The sequence below is a fragment of the Cyanistes caeruleus genome, chromosome 18 (genome assembly GCF_971803275.1).
Source record: "Cyanistes caeruleus chromosome 18, bCyaCae1.hap1.1, whole genome shotgun sequence".
Taxonomy (NCBI): domain Eukaryota; kingdom Metazoa; phylum Chordata; class Aves; order Passeriformes; family Paridae; genus Cyanistes; species Cyanistes caeruleus.
The window spans coordinates 3628311-3646124 of record NC_141718.1 but is presented as its reverse complement, the minus strand read 5'-3'; the positions used below and the strand labels follow the sequence as shown (position 1 = coordinate 3646124).

General features: G+C 50.7%; 2 protein-coding genes across 2 annotated transcripts; both read left to right on the top strand.

Annotated features, from left to right (window-relative positions):
* The first annotated feature begins 266 nt into the window (after window positions 1–266).
* On the top strand, window positions 267–4879 carry ERP29 (endoplasmic reticulum protein 29). Its single transcript, XM_086855866.1, has 3 exons — window positions 267–525; window positions 1890–2028; window positions 3268–4879. The coding sequence occupies exons 1-3, from the start codon at window positions 406–408 to the stop codon at window positions 3768–3770; spliced, it is 762 nt and encodes a 253-aa protein (XP_086711992.1). The 5' UTR covers window positions 267–405; the 3' UTR covers window positions 3771–4879.
* Window positions 4880–5611: 732 nt separating this feature from the next.
* On the top strand, window positions 5612–17772 carry TMEM116 (transmembrane protein 116). Its single transcript, XM_086855857.1, has 11 exons — window positions 5612–5879; window positions 6367–6413; window positions 6543–6606; window positions 10216–10347; window positions 13815–13919; window positions 14373–14422; window positions 14861–14944; window positions 15026–15164; window positions 15875–16019; window positions 16103–16176; window positions 16909–17772. The coding sequence occupies exons 1-11, from the start codon at window positions 5832–5834 to the stop codon at window positions 17107–17109; spliced, it is 1089 nt and encodes a 362-aa protein (XP_086711983.1). The 5' UTR covers window positions 5612–5831; the 3' UTR covers window positions 17110–17772.
* The last annotated feature ends 42 nt before the right edge of the window (window positions 17773–17814 follow it).

The following is a 17814-nucleotide window of genomic DNA, read 5'->3' as shown; positions in this document are numbered from 1 at the left end:
GCTGGTAGTGAATGAGATCTCCCCTGGCAGCACAAAAATCCATTGTGGCAGTGCCCACCTGGATTGAAGCGTTCACCCCACGGCTTTTCCGCCTGCTGCCCCGCACGGCCCGAACCTGCCTCCTGCCCTTTCTCTGCCTTCAGCTGTTCTGGCATTGCTGCTGGAAGCCGCTCTCTTATCCTCATTTCACCGGCACCAGCAGCGGCGCCGCGCGCTGTCCCGGGGGGCTCGGAGCTGTGCGCTCCGCTCGCTCCCCGCACGCCCTGGGAGCCCCCGCCCGCCCCCGAGCGCCGCCGCTCCGCCGGTGGCCCCGGGCGGCGGGGCGGGGCGAGGCGAGGCGAGCCCCCGGCAGCGGCCGTCGCGCCGTCACGTGGCCCCGCAGCTCCGCTCCCTCCGCGCTCCGCCATGGCTGCGGCGGCTGCCGCCGGCTCGGTGCTGCTCTGCCTGCTCGGCCTGGTGCTGCCCGGCGGCAGCACGCTGCACACCAAGGGCTCCGTGCCGCTCGACACCATCACCTTCTACAAGGTACGGCGCGGCGGGCGCTGGCGGGTCTGCCTGAGCGCTCGGGGGTCGGGCGTGGTGCCGCTCCGGGCCGTGTGTCCCGAAGCCGGCGGCAGCGCCGGGGGCCGGGGTGCGGGAGGATCGCGGGGGGCGCGGCGGGGCCGCGGGCGCGGGGCCGCTGCCGCCGCCACCGGCGCGGGGAGCTCTCGGTGCCGGCGGAGCGGCCGCGCCGCAGCCAATGGGAGCGGGGCGGCCGCGGCCGGTAACCAATGGGAGCGCGGCGGCCGCAGCCGGCAGCCAATCGGCGCGGTCCAAGTGGAGCCGAGCCGCGGGGTCCGGCCCGGCTCGCTCCAGCCCGGCGGTACCGGCGGTACCGGCGCGGGGAGGTCCGGCCGCGGCCGCGGCTCCTCGACCAGCGCCCGCCCGGCCACCCGAGCTTCGCACAGCGAGCACAGGGCCGCTCGGGGCCGGGGCTGCTCTGTCTGTGCCGGTCGGGGAGGGCAGGACCGTGCAGGGATGGAGTCGGGGCCGTGAGCGTGCGCTGACTTGTTCATCAAACAGCAACAGGCTTTTTTAATTTTTACCGTGTTTTTTCCCCTTCACTAAATCACTTTGCAAGGAAGGCACCTTCCCAGTGGGACACTGAGTGCTCGGCAGGCCCAGGACGGAGCCCGCAGCCACCTGTGCACAGATGTGCAGTGCCTGAGCAGGGCTGGCAGGGCGATGTGTAGGTGGGGAGCTGTGGTGCAACCTCAACCTGTTCGCTAGAGCAAAAAGATTTTGCAAGGTCTTCTGCTGCCGGGAGGGGAAGATCCCTCAAGGGGTGACAGAGTCCATCGCCAAGCTAATTGGAAAAGACATAATTTGTGCAGAGCAAGGTTGAGGTGAAGAGGAATCAATTAAAGTGTGAATTCTCCGTTTCCTGAACCAGTACACCACCTCCAGCATCTCCACTGCCTCCCTGCCTCCTCTCTTAGCCAAGAGTGCTGCTCTCATGCTGGGACACCTGGGAATGACAGTATATTTAGCCTCTCTCCTCTTCATATCCCACTGGAAAATGTTTTAGCTGATCTTCTTCCAAGATGCCAGTCAGATTTACAATAAGCAAATCTTATAATTAAAGGCATTATCAGATCCCCCAAACCTACCATGTTCTATCTTCATCATCTGGTGCAGGAATACAAACACCCAAAGCTCAGTCTTTCCTCCACACGACAGTGAGTCATTTCTGAAGGGCCATAATTATATGAAATTTCCATTCTCCTCTGCATCTCCCCATTGCACAGGAAAAAAAAGGACAAACAAAATCAGCTTTTGGTGACCTGTAGATTGCTCAGACCTGCAATGATTAAGTTTTGTCTTTCCTTTTCCCCTTTTTCTTCTTTTAGGTTATTCCAAAGCATAAGTTTGTCCTTGTGAAGTTTGACACACAATATCCCTATGGTGAGAAACAAGATGAGTTTAAAAAGCTGGCGGAGAGCTCAGGCTCCAGTGAGGATCTGCTGGTGGCTGAAGTGGGAATATCAGGTGAGGAACTCTTGAGTACCCGTGGGCTGGTGAGGAGGGGATAACTCTCAGTGTGAGAGTTACTCAGTAACTGAGGCAGTTCTGGGGAGGAGGGATGGATGTGAGAGTGGAGCTCCTGCCCTGACTGAGCCTGGCTGTGCGTGGGAGAGCTGCTTATCCATCTGGGCTGGGTAATGAGGAGTCAGCCCACGCTGCTGAACTGCTGCCACCTCCTCATCCCCAGCAATTCTTGCCTTTTTTTTTTCCCCCCCTTCTTTGCTGAGAGAAACCTTTTTGTCCCACATGCAGGGAACAGACCTTACAAGAATCACTATTTAGCCACAATCCTGGTCAGACAAAGAATATTTAATGTGATTCATTCCATGCAGCAAACCCTGGGGCAGCACAGCAAGGGGTTGTTGCACTGTGGCTTCTCTAATTCGATGTGATTGTGACTGGATTTAAGATAAAAAGAGTGAAGAATAGATCACTGTCACCTCAGGTGCTCTGGCTTTGTAGGTTGAATTAAGAATTTAGGCTTAATTATCAAACTGTGAAGTTTTACCCACTCTGGTATTTCTAAACATATGTGAAATAGTCTAAGTAGCATAATTGAAATGTCTTTGTTTTCTGTCCTCGAGAATAAATATAATTTATGTAAGATGAGTAGATGTCTTGTAGCTTGGCATGCTGTCAGAACCAAATCATTGTCTGCACACAGACAGGAAAAACTCTTACCTCACTGTAAATTCAGATAAAATCCACAGATAGAGGAAAATAAGAGGAAAAAGGGTATTGATTTTCCATAAAGAGGTTGGGGTTTATATGAAAGGTCTTGCCAGTGTCTTAAACTCTGACAGTCACAGCAAAACACCATTACAGTCTTTTTCTTTGGAAAACCCACTGAATGTTTGCCTTGCACAAATAATTTTATGAGGTGTTTTTATTTCGGTATATGGCATTTCCTTGGAACAGGCTCCCCAGAGAATGGTCACAACCCCAAGGCTGCCAGAGCTCAGGGAGTATTTGGGCAATGCTCTCAGGCACAGGGTGGGATTTTGGGGTGCCCTGAGCAGGGCTGGAAGTTGAACTTGTTGATCCTTGTGGGTCCCTTCAGGATCTTTCCGTGGCTCTGTGATTTCCTGGCAGACAGGTTATTAGGACATATTGAAGCCCTGGCTACAAATATTTTTGTGGGAGGGAATCCTAATTTAATTTTTGATTAACTGTGCTTTTCTGTATTTCATTGTCCCTTGGCAGATTACGGTGATAAACTGAACACTGAGCTGGGAGAGAAGTACAAGCTGGACAAGGAAAAGTTCCCTGTTTTTCACTTGTTCCAGGATGGTGACTTTAACAATCCTTTACTTTATAGTGGTGAAATCAAGGCTGGGGCCATTCAGCGCTGGCTGAAGAGTAATGGAATCTACCTGGGGATGCCAGGCTGCCTGAAGGAATATGATGTGCTGGCCAGCAAATTTGTGAGCACCACAGAGAAATCTGCTCGCCAGGCCCTCCTGAAAAAGGGGCAGGAGAATTTAGGGAAAGCGAAAGAAACCGAGAAGAAATCAGCAGAGCAATACTTGAAAATTATGAGCAAGATCCTGGAGCAGGGGGAGGAGTTTGCTGCTAATGAAGTCGTCCGAATCACAAAGCTGATTGAGAAGAATAAGATGAGTGATGGAAAGAAGGAAGAACTCCAGAAAAGCCTCAACATCCTTGCTTCTTTCCTGAAGAAGAATAGTGAAAAAGATGAGCTCTAATGTGTTGGAGAACTCTCTACAAGCTGTGAAACATTGTCAAGAGTCCTAACCAGTTCTCCTTAATGCAAGCAAACTTCCCGCTGACTTCAAGAGGGCAGCAGATTTCCTTCTGGGATTCTCAGTTTAGAAGATCACGAGGAAGACATTCCTTAAAAAACCAGTATTTTAAACGTTGGAAAAATCACCTAAGAGCAAGACACCAGTATTGTGTAATACTATCCAATAACAGTGTTAAAGCAGACAACAAAAAAAGCTCTAAATTGGCTGAAAGCTCATCCCTGGTGGTTTTACAGTTGTTCCCTGGCTAACAAATAACAAAATTCAGTCTTTCATTTCCATCTTACATGGAAAAGGTACAGATTGGGTGCCCTCTACATCCCCACCCTTCCATGTCCATAATATCCTTGGGTTTTGTGCTTGTTAATCTACCCCTCACACACCTATTGTTGTCCCACTTGGGCTCTAAGTCTTGTTCTTACCTGTTGTTGACTAAACGACTCAGAGCTTCCTTTTTCTGCCTTCTCCTTCCGTGGCTTCTGTCCCTGTTTGGTTTGGGTGTCAGCCAAATGTTGGCAGTAAAGACAGTTCACAGCTTGCCTCTCATTTTCTGTCCAGAGCAGCCGTTTCATCAAATATTCTCCCAAAATCCTTTTGATACCCTGACATAGTGGGTGAAGTGAGTTCTGAGCAAGGGCAGAGTCTCCTTGAGGTGCTATTACACTCAGTCTCACCAGTTTGTGCAAAAAATCAGGTTTTCAGAGGTAAATGTGGATGAGTTTTCTTACTCCTAAAGAGGTGTTTTACATGTTTTTCTAGCCTCCAGAAGCAATTGACACTGTCAAACTAAAGCTTCATCAGTGCTTAGTAGTTCTAAATATTTGAAAATGAGGTCTTGTAAGAGGAAGCAGAAGTATTTGTGTCCTTATAAGTCTCATCTGTGTTATTGAAAAGGAGACGCCTGGCCCAAGGATGGTCAGTCCTCAAAACTGTGCAGTTCACACTCTGGAATTCAGATGCCTCTGGAAGATCCTGAAGCCCTGGTTCAAGGTTACACAGTTGAAAAGAGAAACACCTGTGAGTTTTACCTTAAAAGTATGCTTTAAACAAAACTGATTCCTGTGGGAGTTTTGCTGCCTTTTGAATCTTGGGGTGGGTACAAGGAGCAGATGTTGCTGCGAGATAAAATGTATTAATAATGCTATAATAAAAAAAAAAAAAATCCACTTCAGAGCTGCTTCTTAAACCACTTCATAGAGAAACTACTGCAGATTCCATGAGCAGAGGGGAGGCCGTGACTGCTCAGCCAGATGATGCCAGCTGGAAGCGAGGGAAGCGGAGGATGTCCCTCGGCCCAGCGCTCTCTCCCCTCAGGAGCAGCAGAGAAAGGACTCCGGCAGGGTGGGCACTCCTTGGAGGGCTGTGTGGAGGTATGTCCCTCCTGGCCCAGCCCCGGAGACCCTGAGGGAATCGTCTCTCGAGGTGCTGAGGGAGGCCATTCTCAAAGCACTGAGGGAAATATTCCCCGCGACTCTGAAGGGAGCAGCCCCGATGGTATCAGCGCTTGAGGGGACTGTGCCCTGGATCTGTGAAGGGAGCAGCCCCCAGGACGCCGAAGGAGCCGTACCCGGGCTCTCTGAGGGGAGCAGCCCCCGGGACGCCGAAGGAGCCGTGCCCGGGGTCCCTGAGGGGAGCAGCCCCCGCGCGCTCCTGGAGGCGCCTTCCCGCCCCCGGGCGCGGGTGACGTCTCGAAGGGGCGGGGCCGAGGCTCCGCGGGGTCGCCTCAGGGCGGTTCCGTGAGGGGAGCCCGGGGCGGCGGCGACCGAGGCGAGGCCGCCCATCGGGGCTGGGCCGGTTCTGCCCCCGGAGGGATGCGCGGAACGCCGGTCCCCGGGACGCCAATCCCGCTGTTTGCCCAGGGCTCCTTCCCCCTCAGCCCCTCTCTGTGGCCGGGCGCTCTCCGCAGCCAGCCCCGCCGGCGGGAGCCGGGTGCGGTGCGGCCCCGGGGCGGAGCGCGGGCGGTGCCCGCAGCCCCGGAGCGGTGCGGCAGCGGCGGCGGTACCCATGGCCGTGCCGGCGGAGGCGGACCGGCTGGATGGGGGCTGGCAGGAGGTGAGCGAGCCCCGCTGGCACCGGGACCCCTAGGGACAGCGGCTGCCCCCTCCCCGGAACCTGGCTGTGCGCGTCTCTTCTCCATCCCCTCACGGTCCTTCCCCAGCCCTGCGCCCCTCTCCGTGCCCGGCGGCACCGGCAGAGCTGCACGATCCTTTCCCGGTCCTGTCGCCGTTCCGTGCTGCTCATTCCTCTTCGGGACCTCGCTGTCCCCAGTCCTCGGTCAGTGCTGCCCTCTCCTCTCCGGGACCCCACGGTCCCTGGTCCCTGTCCCCGGTCCGTGCTGCCCTCTCCTCTCCGGGACCCGCCAGTCCACATTCCTAGGTCCGTGCTGCCCGCTCCTATCCCGATCCCCGGTCCTTGTTCCTCTCCGGCCTCCCTGTCCCCGGTCCGCGCTGCCTGCTCCTCCCGGGACCCCGCGGTCCCCGGCCGCTCCTGCCGCGCCTGGGGCCGTGTCACCTGAGCTCCCTCCCGTCCTTCTCCCCAGGTCTACTCTGCGCTCCAGTGGATCCAATTCACCATGGCCATGCTCAGGTACGACATGCTGCCCATGGAGTTACTGTCGCGAAGAAGATTTTACCCAGAAAAGCAAAAAAAAAGAGAACTCGCGTCTCCCAGCGAGGCAGACGCGCTCCTGTTCCAACCTGTGCTTTCTTTTCTCAGCGTTGTAGGTTCCAGCTCAATTATTGCCTATGCCGTCTTCCAAAACGCAGTGCGGTCCCCCGAGGTAAGGCCTAAGCTTCCTTCTCCCTCCCTAAGCCGTGGTGTGGGTCACACCTGTAAGACAGACCCTGTCCTAGGAGCAGCTGCAGGTCTCAGGGTCATGTGGTTAAACCTTGTTTAGTAGCTGGGAGGCAAAGAGCTTGCTAAGAATTGGGCTCTTTGTCTTGGTAGGAGGTGAAAGGACTGACCTTGAACGTGTGCTTCTGCGGGGAGAAGCAGGTTCCTTAGTCCCGTGCTTTCTTCTGCTCCAGGAAAGTCCTCCAGTTGTTCCTGGGAGCAGGGATTTCTTAGCGTGCCCTCCTCAATGGGGCCGAACTCCTGGGGGCCTGAGTTGTGCACAAAGTTGCTGAACTGCAAATTGGAGCTGCCCCTGCAAAAATGCTTTTACAGGTGTTGGTCTCTGACTGTCTCTGAGGAGTTTCTCTGGGCAGGTGTGCTACTAAAACTGACCCCACAGCCCTCCATCCCATCCTGCCAGGTTTGGATGTCCACACACAGTCCCTCTGTGTGCCCAAGACTTCCTGGGGACAGTGAACCAAGCTGATCCCTGTGAAGCTGGGATTTGCTGTCCAGGTTCTGAGGGTTCAGCCTGGCCTGTGGACCACACAGAAAGTCGGTGAAGCTGGCAACAGCTGTATTTATCCTTCCTTTGCCTTCATGTCCTTTGGTGGGTTTGATCTGCAGTCCAGAGAATGGAACTTCCAGGGAATTAATGGAGCTAACCCTGGAGAAGCAAGGAGTGCAGGCAACGGACACGTTGTTGGGTGACACGGTGGGAAGGAGAATATGAGTCCATGGTTGCAGGGCAAATCTATCCCACTTACAACAGGCAGGACCTTGCTCCCAGCCAACCTCCTGGAAAAGCTCTGCCAAGCACATCCAGAATAAACTGTGGAGATCTCCATGCATTCCCAGGGAAAAACGAAGGCTGGAACTTTAATGCTAGGATGGAAAACTTGCTTGAGCTTTTGCTGCTCAAGGTGCACATCAAATCCTCCTGCTACCACATCTGCACCTGGAAAGCTCCAAATGGGATTCCTTCCTGGGGTCCTCCCCTCTAGAATGGTGTGGAGCTGGGGTTGGCAGTGTCCTGGTGTGACTCAGCAGCCTCATCCCGTTGGCTTCAGTGGCTGGCTTACTCAGGAGCCCTTCTGCTCTCCGTCATGTGATGGGGCTGTGGCTTGGGAACTGCTCCTGAGCCACACACGGCTCCAGGTCAACTGTGGGCCCTTCCTGCTCCAGAGGGTCCAGATGTTTCTGCTCAGATTATTTCTGCAAATCTGTATAGGAGGGCTGGATGCCAGCTGGAGGGACTGGTTTCTATCAGCCTTCCAGGCTCTTCTGCTGTCAGGGAAGGTTTGGTGCTGGGTTTCAAAAGTGACAAAATCTCCATTAACTTCCCCATCGTCTTGTCCTCATGTCTCGGGTCTGAAGTGGAAGTTTGTAAACAAAGGGGCTGGAAGAGATCCATATCAAAGCTTGCCACAAACAGCTTATTCCCTGAGTCATGAGGACCCACAGCAAAACATTTAAAAATAAACATCTCTGGAGGCTGGGAGAAGAAGGATCTTAAACACTTCCCTTCCTGCCCCTCAACCTCAGAAATCAAATACTTTATTCTTGAAGCTTGTTTTCTGTCTCTACTGGGTCAGTACAACCCTCCAGCATGAGGTAAATCATTCAGAAGAGATGATGGCAAGCAAGGAAGAGCCCCCAGCTTAACAGGTTTGAGGAAGAACCTTCAGCTCAGCATGTGCCTGGGCCGTGGCCACAGAGCCAAATCCCTGTGTGTGCTGCAGCTGGAGCTGCCAGGATGTAAATCATTACATCTTTGCAGTCCCTTCCTCTATTTTATAAATACCAGTGGTTATTTTCTTTCCCCTTTTGCAAACCAGAGCCACACTAGCCTGTGTGTCACCTACTTCGTAATTCAGGTCTCTGCCAGAACAGCTCCTGGACCCACCAGCAGTGCCTTGCTCCAAGGGCACTTGTGCTGGAGAAAGAGGTCACCTGTTTGATTGCAAAAGTGGCCTCTTTGCTTATTTTAGAGCTGTTTGGTTTAACCTGCCTTTATCACAAACTGGACAGTGCCCCCAGCCTGTCGTGCCAGGGCTTCATTTCTGCACCAGCAAGGAAAAGCCTGGTTAAAATAAGGCATTTCTAGATGGAATCAAATTAAAATTAACTCCAGATCTTTGTGCTTTGTGCTCCTTCATGCCCTAAGGACAAATCTGGCTCAATCAGATCTACTTTAATTCTTAGTCAGCTCTCTCTCATTGAACATGGGAACAGGTATAACACAATGTGATGGGTGGCATACATTTACTTCAGGACAATATTGAGGCAAATCCCCAAAAGGAAATAATTAATTCCAGATAGCATCATTTCTCTCAAAAAGCTCAACTCCATGAAAAGAAATACAAAAACAAAGCCTCCTGAAGCATTTCCGTGCTGTGTTTAGCATTGTAATTTTCTGTAGGGGAAGAAAAACAAATACCATAATTTTCTTTCTTGGATGCTGAAAATGTGGTACTAAAGGCTTCAATTAAGAATGTAGGTAATTAGGCTGCTTTTCCAGAGTCTCTGCTCTCCCACTAACAAGGAAAATGTTGGCCAGAATTTTCCACAAATGTTTTCCTGCCATGTTTACAGTCCTGGCTAGTGTGTGCAAACTGAAAATGGGCTGGAAACTGCTGTTAAAGGAGACATGATTCATTTCCAGCAAGATGCAGCAGAGACTAACAGCTCTCAGTGGAAATTAATCTGGCTTGTAAAATAAACCCAATCTTACATCAGCTGAAATGACATGGAACACACAGAAAAATGTTTGTTTCAAGTCATTCCAGACCCGAGGAAGGGTTTGTTTTTACCAGAAGTTTTATTTCTATATGAGTTTATTTAAAACATGATGTCTCTCCTCCCTGCCAACCCGTCCTATTCAGCAAAACTGTAACATGATGTATATTTAGGATGTTTTCTGTAAGTTTTGATGCTGCTCTTGGATCCTGTGGCAGAAGTGGTGGTTGGAGTAGGGAATGTGCATTTGAACAGCTCCTGAGAGCACAAATACATGTGGAATTTCCCTGCAAGGAGAGTTGACTCATCAGAAGAGCTGGGGGCTGACAGTGTTCAGATAACACCAAATAACCTGGTACTGATGTCTGAGCACAGTTCATCTTTCTGCTGTAATTGGTGTAGTAATTTTAAAGGACTGAAGACAAGGATGATATTCAGGAGTAAAGGTTGAAATGTTTTCATATGTTAACTTTTCTTTGAGCTCACTTGGCTGTCAAGGTAGAGGAGACTTTTTATTGAAGCTGTCAGGGTTTGCTGCAGATGAACTGACTGGTCTCAGAAACATTGTCACAGTGCTTTCCTGAGGGTAAAATCATCCCTCCACAAAGTGCCACTTATGCCCCACTTCCCCTCAATTAAGGCTTTCAAAATAACTTTGCAGTGAGACACTTATCTACTGGAAAGCTTCCCTCACCTGCAGAAAACCCTTTGGAAGGCTGTATTAAATATTAAATGTCTGATAACGGGGTAAAACTGCAGCTGGGGGTGGAAGGGCTGTGATTCCACTCACACCTGCTGAGCCTTTTCCCTTTTCCAGGTGCGTCCGCTTTTCTACCTGAGCCTCTCGGATCTGTTCCTGGGCATGTGCTGGCTGGCTGGGGCTCTGCTCTACAGCTCACCCACCTCCCAGCAAGACCTCATCTGCTACAACCTGCAGGCCACGGGACAGGTGAGTGGCCTTGGCACCACATTTCATAATTAACTTTGTAATTTGTCATAATTAACCTTGCTGGTGATCAGAGTGTGACTGTGGGGGCTGTTTCTAGACAGGCTTTAGCAGATCTCTTGGCTTTGTGTGGAAAAGGGAGATAATGACACTGGGGTTTAGGATCCTCCAATGTGTGACAGGAAATGAAAAGGTGGGATTTTGTGGTTGCTTGTGAGAAACGAGCAGTGGGACTCGATCTCTTTCCTGTTGGATCCATGCCCATGGATCTCTGTGCTCTCACATGGCAGCTTTTCTATTCCTCTTTGTGCTTCCTCCAGCCTGGGCAGGAGCAGACACATTCTGTGTCCTGCTTGAGCTCAGACTTAAATTACTCACATGAACATCTGAATTCTTTCTCTTCCTAAGGATCCTCCATCAGCACAAGCTCAGCCTGTGTCCCATTGATTCAGCTGCTTTCCAGCTGATTCCCTATGCTGGGGACCAGTTGGAGTAGGGTGGGTGAGCCCTGTTTCCCTGCCAGTTTGCTGTTGCCTCACCCAGTTCCCGTTTCAACACCAGCATTTGGAAATCCCAGCTCTCAAAAATCTCTGCAGGGTCCAGCTGAGCTTGGGCCAAGGAGAAGGCTCATAAATGATGATAATTTCCTTTTAAAGGGCATGGCTGGGAAGAGCAAGGGGCTTTTGGAAGCCTTGATGTGTGGGCTCAGGCAGCTCCCTGAGAGTGTGGTGGTACCCACAACTGGGAACTGAGTGTCCTTCTGGAACAGCAGCATCCAAAGCTGGAAATTATCTCCATGTGTCTGGAGATGGGCTCCTGCAGCCCAGGGTTGTTTCAGCAGCTGTTTTTAGGGGTACAGATGTGTTACTGAGGATGGTGAGAGCAGCTGTTCCACTCCAGGCTCATCTCTGGTCTCTCCAGCTCAACTGGCTCCACAATATGTTCATGTTGAGAGAAACAGTGAGGTTTGGGTAACTTGGCCACTTGGGAATGATGCAGAATGACATCAAAGATGTTTTCAAGGTGATGGTAAGTGGGAAAATGAGGAGAGCTTGGGGGAGGCTTTTAGAGCTGGAAGGAGCAAGCAGGACTGAGACTGTTCTGAGCTGTTTCCTTTGCCTGGGGGACAGTTCTTTAAGCTGGTGTGATCTTTTTATGGCCTGGAGAAAGCAATTTGCACTGCCAGAGGAGAAAGAGGTTGGCTATGGAAAATATGCCCATAATTTCTCAGCTCCCTTGCACTTCTGGCTCTTTTCTGCCCTCACTTTTCCAGCCTGTGGCTGTGCTTCTCAGGGACATCAGCACAAGATGGGACAAGGTGGGAGCCTAGTGTTCATGCTGGGTGGGCAGAGCTGGCCTTGGGCCAGTCCTTCCAGGACAGGGCTTGTGGTGGGTTGTTCAGACTGACCTCAGCCAGTGTCCCCTGGCTCCTCTTCCTGTGTGCCACCACCAGTCCCCACAGCACAGGGACTGCCTGGGTGGCAGAGCCGGATTGTGCCTGGCAAGAGCTGTCGCTGCTGTTTGCTCTGGGAGAAATTAAAACAAACTGAGCCCTTGCCATAGCAACCTTTCCCCCAGGGCACGTGACAGTGCAGGACCTCCTCACTCAACACCCTGCAGTGCCCTTGACAAGTGGGAACACCTTGTGCGTGAAAAGGAGCTGGTAACAGGTTGAACCAGCAGATTCTGCAGGGCAGAAGGGATCTGGAAGCTGAAGGAATGAGTAAATAAATGTCTCACTGTGCTTCTGGGTGTCTCACAAACATCTGGGGCTTCTCTGCACACCAAAATCCAGAAGGTGTCGGATGTGCTGAGGTGAGGACAGACAGGGACAGCCCAGCAGCCCTTGGAGAGGCTCACACTGGAGTTCCTGTGATTTCTCAAGGCACTGCCTTAGGAGCAGGGCAATATTTTGCTTTATTCAGGCCATTATTTGTCACCACAGGCTGATGTTGCAGTGGATGGAGCTGCCCAGCTTCCAAACTGTATCATAACGGAGGAGATTGCTTTGTTTCCTGGATTTTCCCTCTTTCAGTCCCAGAGCTTTGATTGATATGAATGTAAATACTGCTCCCTTTGCTGTCCCACATTCTCTCCTCCTCCTGCATTGCAATAATAAAGTCCAGAATAGATATTGTGGCTATAATTGCACAACTCCCCCACGTTCTTCCAGTTCAGTTCCAGTGGCCTAATAATGTCTTGGCAGGCTCTGCTCATGCTGGGCAGCACAATGGGAGCCACACAAGGGGGATAATGAGGGATTCTTGTGTCTCTGCTTTATCTCCTCATGGGCAGTGCTGCAGGACTGTCCCCAGCCCCAAAGCTGGGGCTTGGGAGAGCAGAATTCCCTTCCCTTCCTGCTGGAACCTTCACAAGTGGTATTTGGGTCTCTGTTCCAGAAGGCAGTGCTGACATTTCATGAGCCTCTCCCAGGAGTCCTGAAATGCAAGAGAATGATCCTTGTGGGCTGTTCTGGCCTTCTCTGCAAGTAGTTGGGAAAGGGCAACAACCCCTCATTAAAACTCATTTAATGAGCTGGAAAGTCATTGCAATGTTCCTTGGACTCAGCCTCTTGAGCCAGCCAAGAGCATTCACAGCCTCAGTGAAGGAGGCCAGGTTTGTTCAGTGACCACTTTCCCCAGCCATGGATGATACCAGGGTGGCAAACCTGTGCTCCTTGTATTTTTGGCAAAGGATAGCAAAGCCACAGAAAAAAAAAAAAAAAATTCCCTTGTCCAGCCCTTCCTCTTTGCCTTTGCCACTGAAGTTTGTGTTTCCTGTGACAAACACAGCACATGCATGTACACGCTCTGATTAGGCAGCCTGGAGCAAGCATGAAATTTGAAACAAATTTGATCAAGATTTGAGGGGGTTTATAGGAAGTTTTAGAGAATTGGACTCATCTCAAGCTGGAATCAAAGGATACACTCAGCGTGCTCTATCTTTTCTCCTTTTTGCCACAGAGGAAGAAAAGGGTTTTTGGGATGTTAACTCAGGCTGAGAGCAGAGAATATCTGCCCTCACATTCCTCTTGGAATATCCAATTGTTTTCTGTTTCCGTGAATTCTCTGGGTAGTGAGCTCATTATGCAAGAAGCATATCTAAATGTCACATCTGTGCTATGCTTCCTAATGGATGTAGCACTGAGAGTCCAAGTGCCTCTGAAACCCTCATTGCCAGGCTGTGAGCCAAAAAAATGAGCCAGATTACAAAGATTTTTATTTCTAAGACAGTCCTGCTGTCACTAGTTCTCCTGTCTGAGGCCAAAGTGAAGCTGTTTTTGTGGTTTGAAGTGGGAATCTCTCTCCAACCTGGCTCTTCCCAGCTGGATGTGAGCACAGCCCCTGTGCTCTGATCCTCACCTTTGGCAGGTGTTCAGAATCCTGCCTCTGTTCCATGGGATTTGTGAGGAACTAAACACGTTATAGTAATTGTTATTCCAGGAGTGAAATACTGGCTTTATTTCTCAGATATTCTACGTGGCCTCTTTTTTCTACACTGTCAACTACACCTGGCACCTGTACATGGACCTCAAGGTGAAATACAACCAGAACCTCTTCAGGGTGTCCCCCCAGGTGAGTGGGACTGATGTGGGATTGGTGTAAAGGCTGGGAACCCAGGGACAAGGACACAACACTCAGGAAAACCCTCCCTGCATTGCAGGCTGAGCAAATACTCCACACACCCTGTGACCAAAATCTCTCCTTGCAGTTAATTCCTTCCCCACACCTAAACAGGGAGGCACCACCACAGCCATGACCAGGCTGGGGAATAACTCAGATATTCCTGCAAGATGGCACATTCCTTATGCAGCTCTTCCCAACAAACCCATCAACCTCACTGCCCTACACAGTTTGCACAGACATTTGCTCTGCACAGCAGACTTTGTATCCCAGGTATTCCATCGGGAAGTTCAGGAGCAGCAGGCTGGGCAGATCCCCCTCAGCTGCTGAAATGCTCCCTGGAAGCTGCTTCCTGCGAACCAGGGGCTGTACAGAAATAATTTGAGATTTTTTTGGATTTTGCAGGTTGTAGATTATGCAAGTTGTGTTGGCCGAATAGCAACGATCTTGTCAAGGTAAGATTTCATTCTCCTTAGCAGAGGGTGTGGATTTGCTACGAATTGATTCTCCCTGGCAGGAGGATGTGGATTTGGTAAACTGCACTGTGCTGATCTCTGCTTCTTACTTGTTTTGAGGCAAGTTTTACTAAAAAAGCTGTAAAGCTCATCATTAACAGCAGAGTGATCTCATGAATGCAGAGTAAGAGGGTTTTTTTCAACCAAGTTAATAATAACTTTATTAACTGGATGTGGTTTTCCAGAAGGTTTCCCTTTACCAATGATTAGCCCTCACAAATTAAAGCCCCGATGCTGGTAAAGCTGATAAAATACTTCTCCAGAGCAGTGCCAATAAAAACCACTTTAAAGTCCTCTGTAGTGATGGGAGAAAGTCCAAGCAGTGCCCAAGTGGAGCAGTGCAATAAGCCATGACTTTGCTGTCCTTTCTCCTCCCAGCCTGATCCCTTTCCTCCTCATGGTGCCGGTGTTTTGCCTGGGCAACAGCAGTAATTGCTACCAGAACTTCAGCCAGAAGCACGGGTGAGCTTCCTCCCTCCTCTGGCACGGCCCCAGGGCTGCTGGGGTTGGGCAGGAGCTCAGGCTCTTCCCTGTGTCCCACAGGTGTCTCCTGATGCACACGGAGGTGGCCGAGCCCCCCAGCGAGCCCCAGAGCCTGAGCGGCTCCGTTTGCCGCGCGATGCATTTCTACGGCATCAGCGTCTTCCTCATCTCCTTCCTCATCAGCTTCATGGCCATCCTGGTAAGGCTGCTCCTTGTGTAGCCCTTGGATGGCACCAGAGGCCAGGCAAACATGGAGCCATGGAATAGTTTGGGTGGGAAGGCATCTTAAACTCATCCAGTGTCACTCCCTGCCACGGGCAGGGACTCCTTCCACTATCACAGGTTGCTCCAAGCCCTGTCCAACCTGGCCTTGGGCACTTCCAAGGATGGGACAACCACAGCTTCTCTGGGAAGGATTTCCTCCCAATATCCCATCTAACCCTGCTCTCAGTTTTCAATCCATTCTCCCTTATCTGCTCACTCCGTACTCTTGGTGAATAGGGAAGGGGAATAACTGTGAGGTGCTGCTTCCCTTTTGGAAGGGCTGGTAGTGGAGGGAAAATATCACCACCAGAGAAATCCATCTGGATTTTGTTCACCCAACCCATCCCAGAAATATTTAGCAGAATTTCAATGGCTTGGAGCTTGGCAGAAGAGATCACCTCCTGCACGGGTTAGCAAGAGGTGACTAATGGTTGGACTCCAGGATCTTAGAGATCTTTTCCAGCCTAAACAATTTAATGATTCCAAAATAAATTCAGAGTCTTCAGGTTAGAAAAGGCCACAAACAAAGCAACACCTCCCGCAGGATTTCAGTGCAGTGTGAAAAGGTTGGATAGACTGGGATCCATCCTGGATGAACTCAGCAGATCACAGCCTGTACAGTAACATTTGCCTTTTCTTTTCCAGGTTATCCTGAGTCAGGCCCGAGGTCTGTACAAAAGGTTTGTGAACTCCACGGGATTCCTGGGGGATCAGCAGTGGGCCATGATTAAGATGGTGGAACAACGGGTGGTTTTTTACCCCGTCGCCTTCCTCTGCTGCTGGACCCCAGGTGAGCAGAGTTCCTCCCACAGCATCCCCCTGTGGAACCCCAGAGAGGTGGGGGTTCACCCTCTCATCCATCCCTTTCCACAGCTGTCCTCCTTGGAATGCTGAAACTGACTGCCTCAACAACCAGCAAAATCTACATGGCTCTGCTGATCCTGCAGGTAAATGTCTGCCTCCGCAGCCTCCTGGGCCCTGCCTTCTCACCTTGAGTCTCCTGCCCTGTATCCTTGCTGGATGCAGCTGGACAAGGATCTCTGCTGCATGAGCCCAAGTCTGATTTGTGGTTTTTGCTTGGCAAGGATCTTGGTTTGGTGCTTTATGTTTTTCACAGCCTTGGAAAGGTCTCGGTACCCAAAATCCCAGCACCACGACAGTTTAGTGGTGAACACGGTGGATGTTTGGACTTGGTGACCTCAAAGGTCTTTTCCAACCTCAGTGATTCTGTGGTCATGGAAATCGTAGCAAATAGGACTAGAAAGGATCCCCAGAAACTCTTTCTTTCCCCCATGTCTTGAAGTTTCCCCTATGTCCCTAAGACTCCAAATGAGATTCCTTAATAACACTTGTCCAGCCCTTTCCTGTGCCTGGGGCAGAAGTTAGACACTTTATTAAATTATATAGTTATTATATTTATTAAATAATATAGTTATTATATTTAAGATATAAATATATTTAACATCTATTCTATATTTGTATAGAATATATTTATATTTAATAAATAATAAATATATAAATATATTTATATTTAATTAGATAGTCACCAAACATTTATTAAAACAACAGCACAGCTTATCACACAGAAGCTGAGATCCTGCTGGGAGGGGGATGTTTTCCAGGAACCCTGGAGCAGGGAGCAGTGCTGGGATCCCTGATCGCTCTGTGCTCTCTCCCAGGCTCTCACCGCAGCTTCCCAGGGGCTCCTGAACTGCCTGGTGTACGGCTGGACCCAGCACGTGTTCCTGGCCCTGAAGCGCGGCTCCCGCCGGGATGTGGACACGCAGACCCCGCTCCTGCGCTCCCAGAAAAAGTTCTACTCCAGCACGGCCCGCGCCGGCCCGCCCGACAGCGAGGGCTGCTCCTCCACCCTGCTCTGATGCAGCCCTGCCTGAAGGGAAGAAGGAGAGTCCTCCCAGCTGCTCGTTACCCACAGCCGCGATGGAACTGTTCCTCGGGCAGCACAGCCCGAGCCCCGGCGGCGCTGGCAGAGCCAGGCGCTCACTGGACAGAGTTATTTATTTGATGGATTCTTTCAACGTGGTCAATTTTTAGTCCAGACTTTCTCTTCCTGGAAATATCCCTAGAAATGCAGCAAACCCCATGTAACGGCTCAGAGACCTGGTCCAGCTCCTTGAAGGTTGGGCAGAAGATGTTTTGCTTTATTTCTCCAAGTCGTTGCCTTTACAAATTAACAGTAAAGCAAAATGAGTATTTTTCAATCTCTGCCTTTTAATTCACTCTAACCATGAGAATTTGCACCACCCTAAGAACCAGTTGCAGGGAGTGAAGAATTGCAAAGAAGGACAAAACCTGCCTGGAATTTCTGCATATTTCCCTTCCCTTCTTCCTGCCAACTCCTGCTCAGCCACAATACTCCCAAAAATGAGCTGCTTTGACCCTGTGGAGCATCTCCCATGAACCAGGTGAGCAGGATTTTGTCTGAATTGCTCTTGGCATTTCCACATGTTCACATGAATTATTTACTGAGGTCCCACCATTTTATAGGAAATAAACCAGTTCTTAAGCTGTGTTGGAAACAACTCTTTACCTTTTTTACACTCTTTATTTTCCAACAGCTTCAC

What these genes read in the sequence shown, in the direction of transcription:
- ERP29 (XM_086855866.1), top strand. Translation starts at nt 406, where the DNA reads ATGGCTGCGGCGGCTGCCGCCGGCTCGGTGCTGCTCTGCCTGCTCGGC. An exon ending in ACACCATCACCTTCTACAAG is followed by an intron (nt 526 to 1,889) that starts GTACGGCGCGGC and finishes TTCTTCTTTTAG; the next exon opens with GTTATTCCAAAGCATAAGTT. An exon ending in GGCTGAAGTGGGAATATCAG is followed by an intron (nt 2,029 to 3,267) that starts GTGAGGAACTCT and finishes GTCCCTTGGCAG; the next exon opens with ATTACGGTGATAAACTGAAC.
- TMEM116 (XM_086855857.1), top strand. Translation starts at nt 5,832, where the DNA reads ATGGCCGTGCCGGCGGAGGCGGACCGGCTGGATGGGGGCTGGCAGGAG. An exon ending in ACGCAGTGCGGTCCCCCGAG is followed by an intron (nt 6,607 to 10,215) that starts GTAAGGCCTAAG and finishes TCCCTTTTCCAG; the next exon opens with GTGCGTCCGCTTTTCTACCT. An exon ending in TCAGCTTCATGGCCATCCTG is followed by an intron (nt 15,165 to 15,874) that starts GTAAGGCTGCTC and finishes TTTCTTTTCCAG; the next exon opens with GTTATCCTGAGTCAGGCCCG.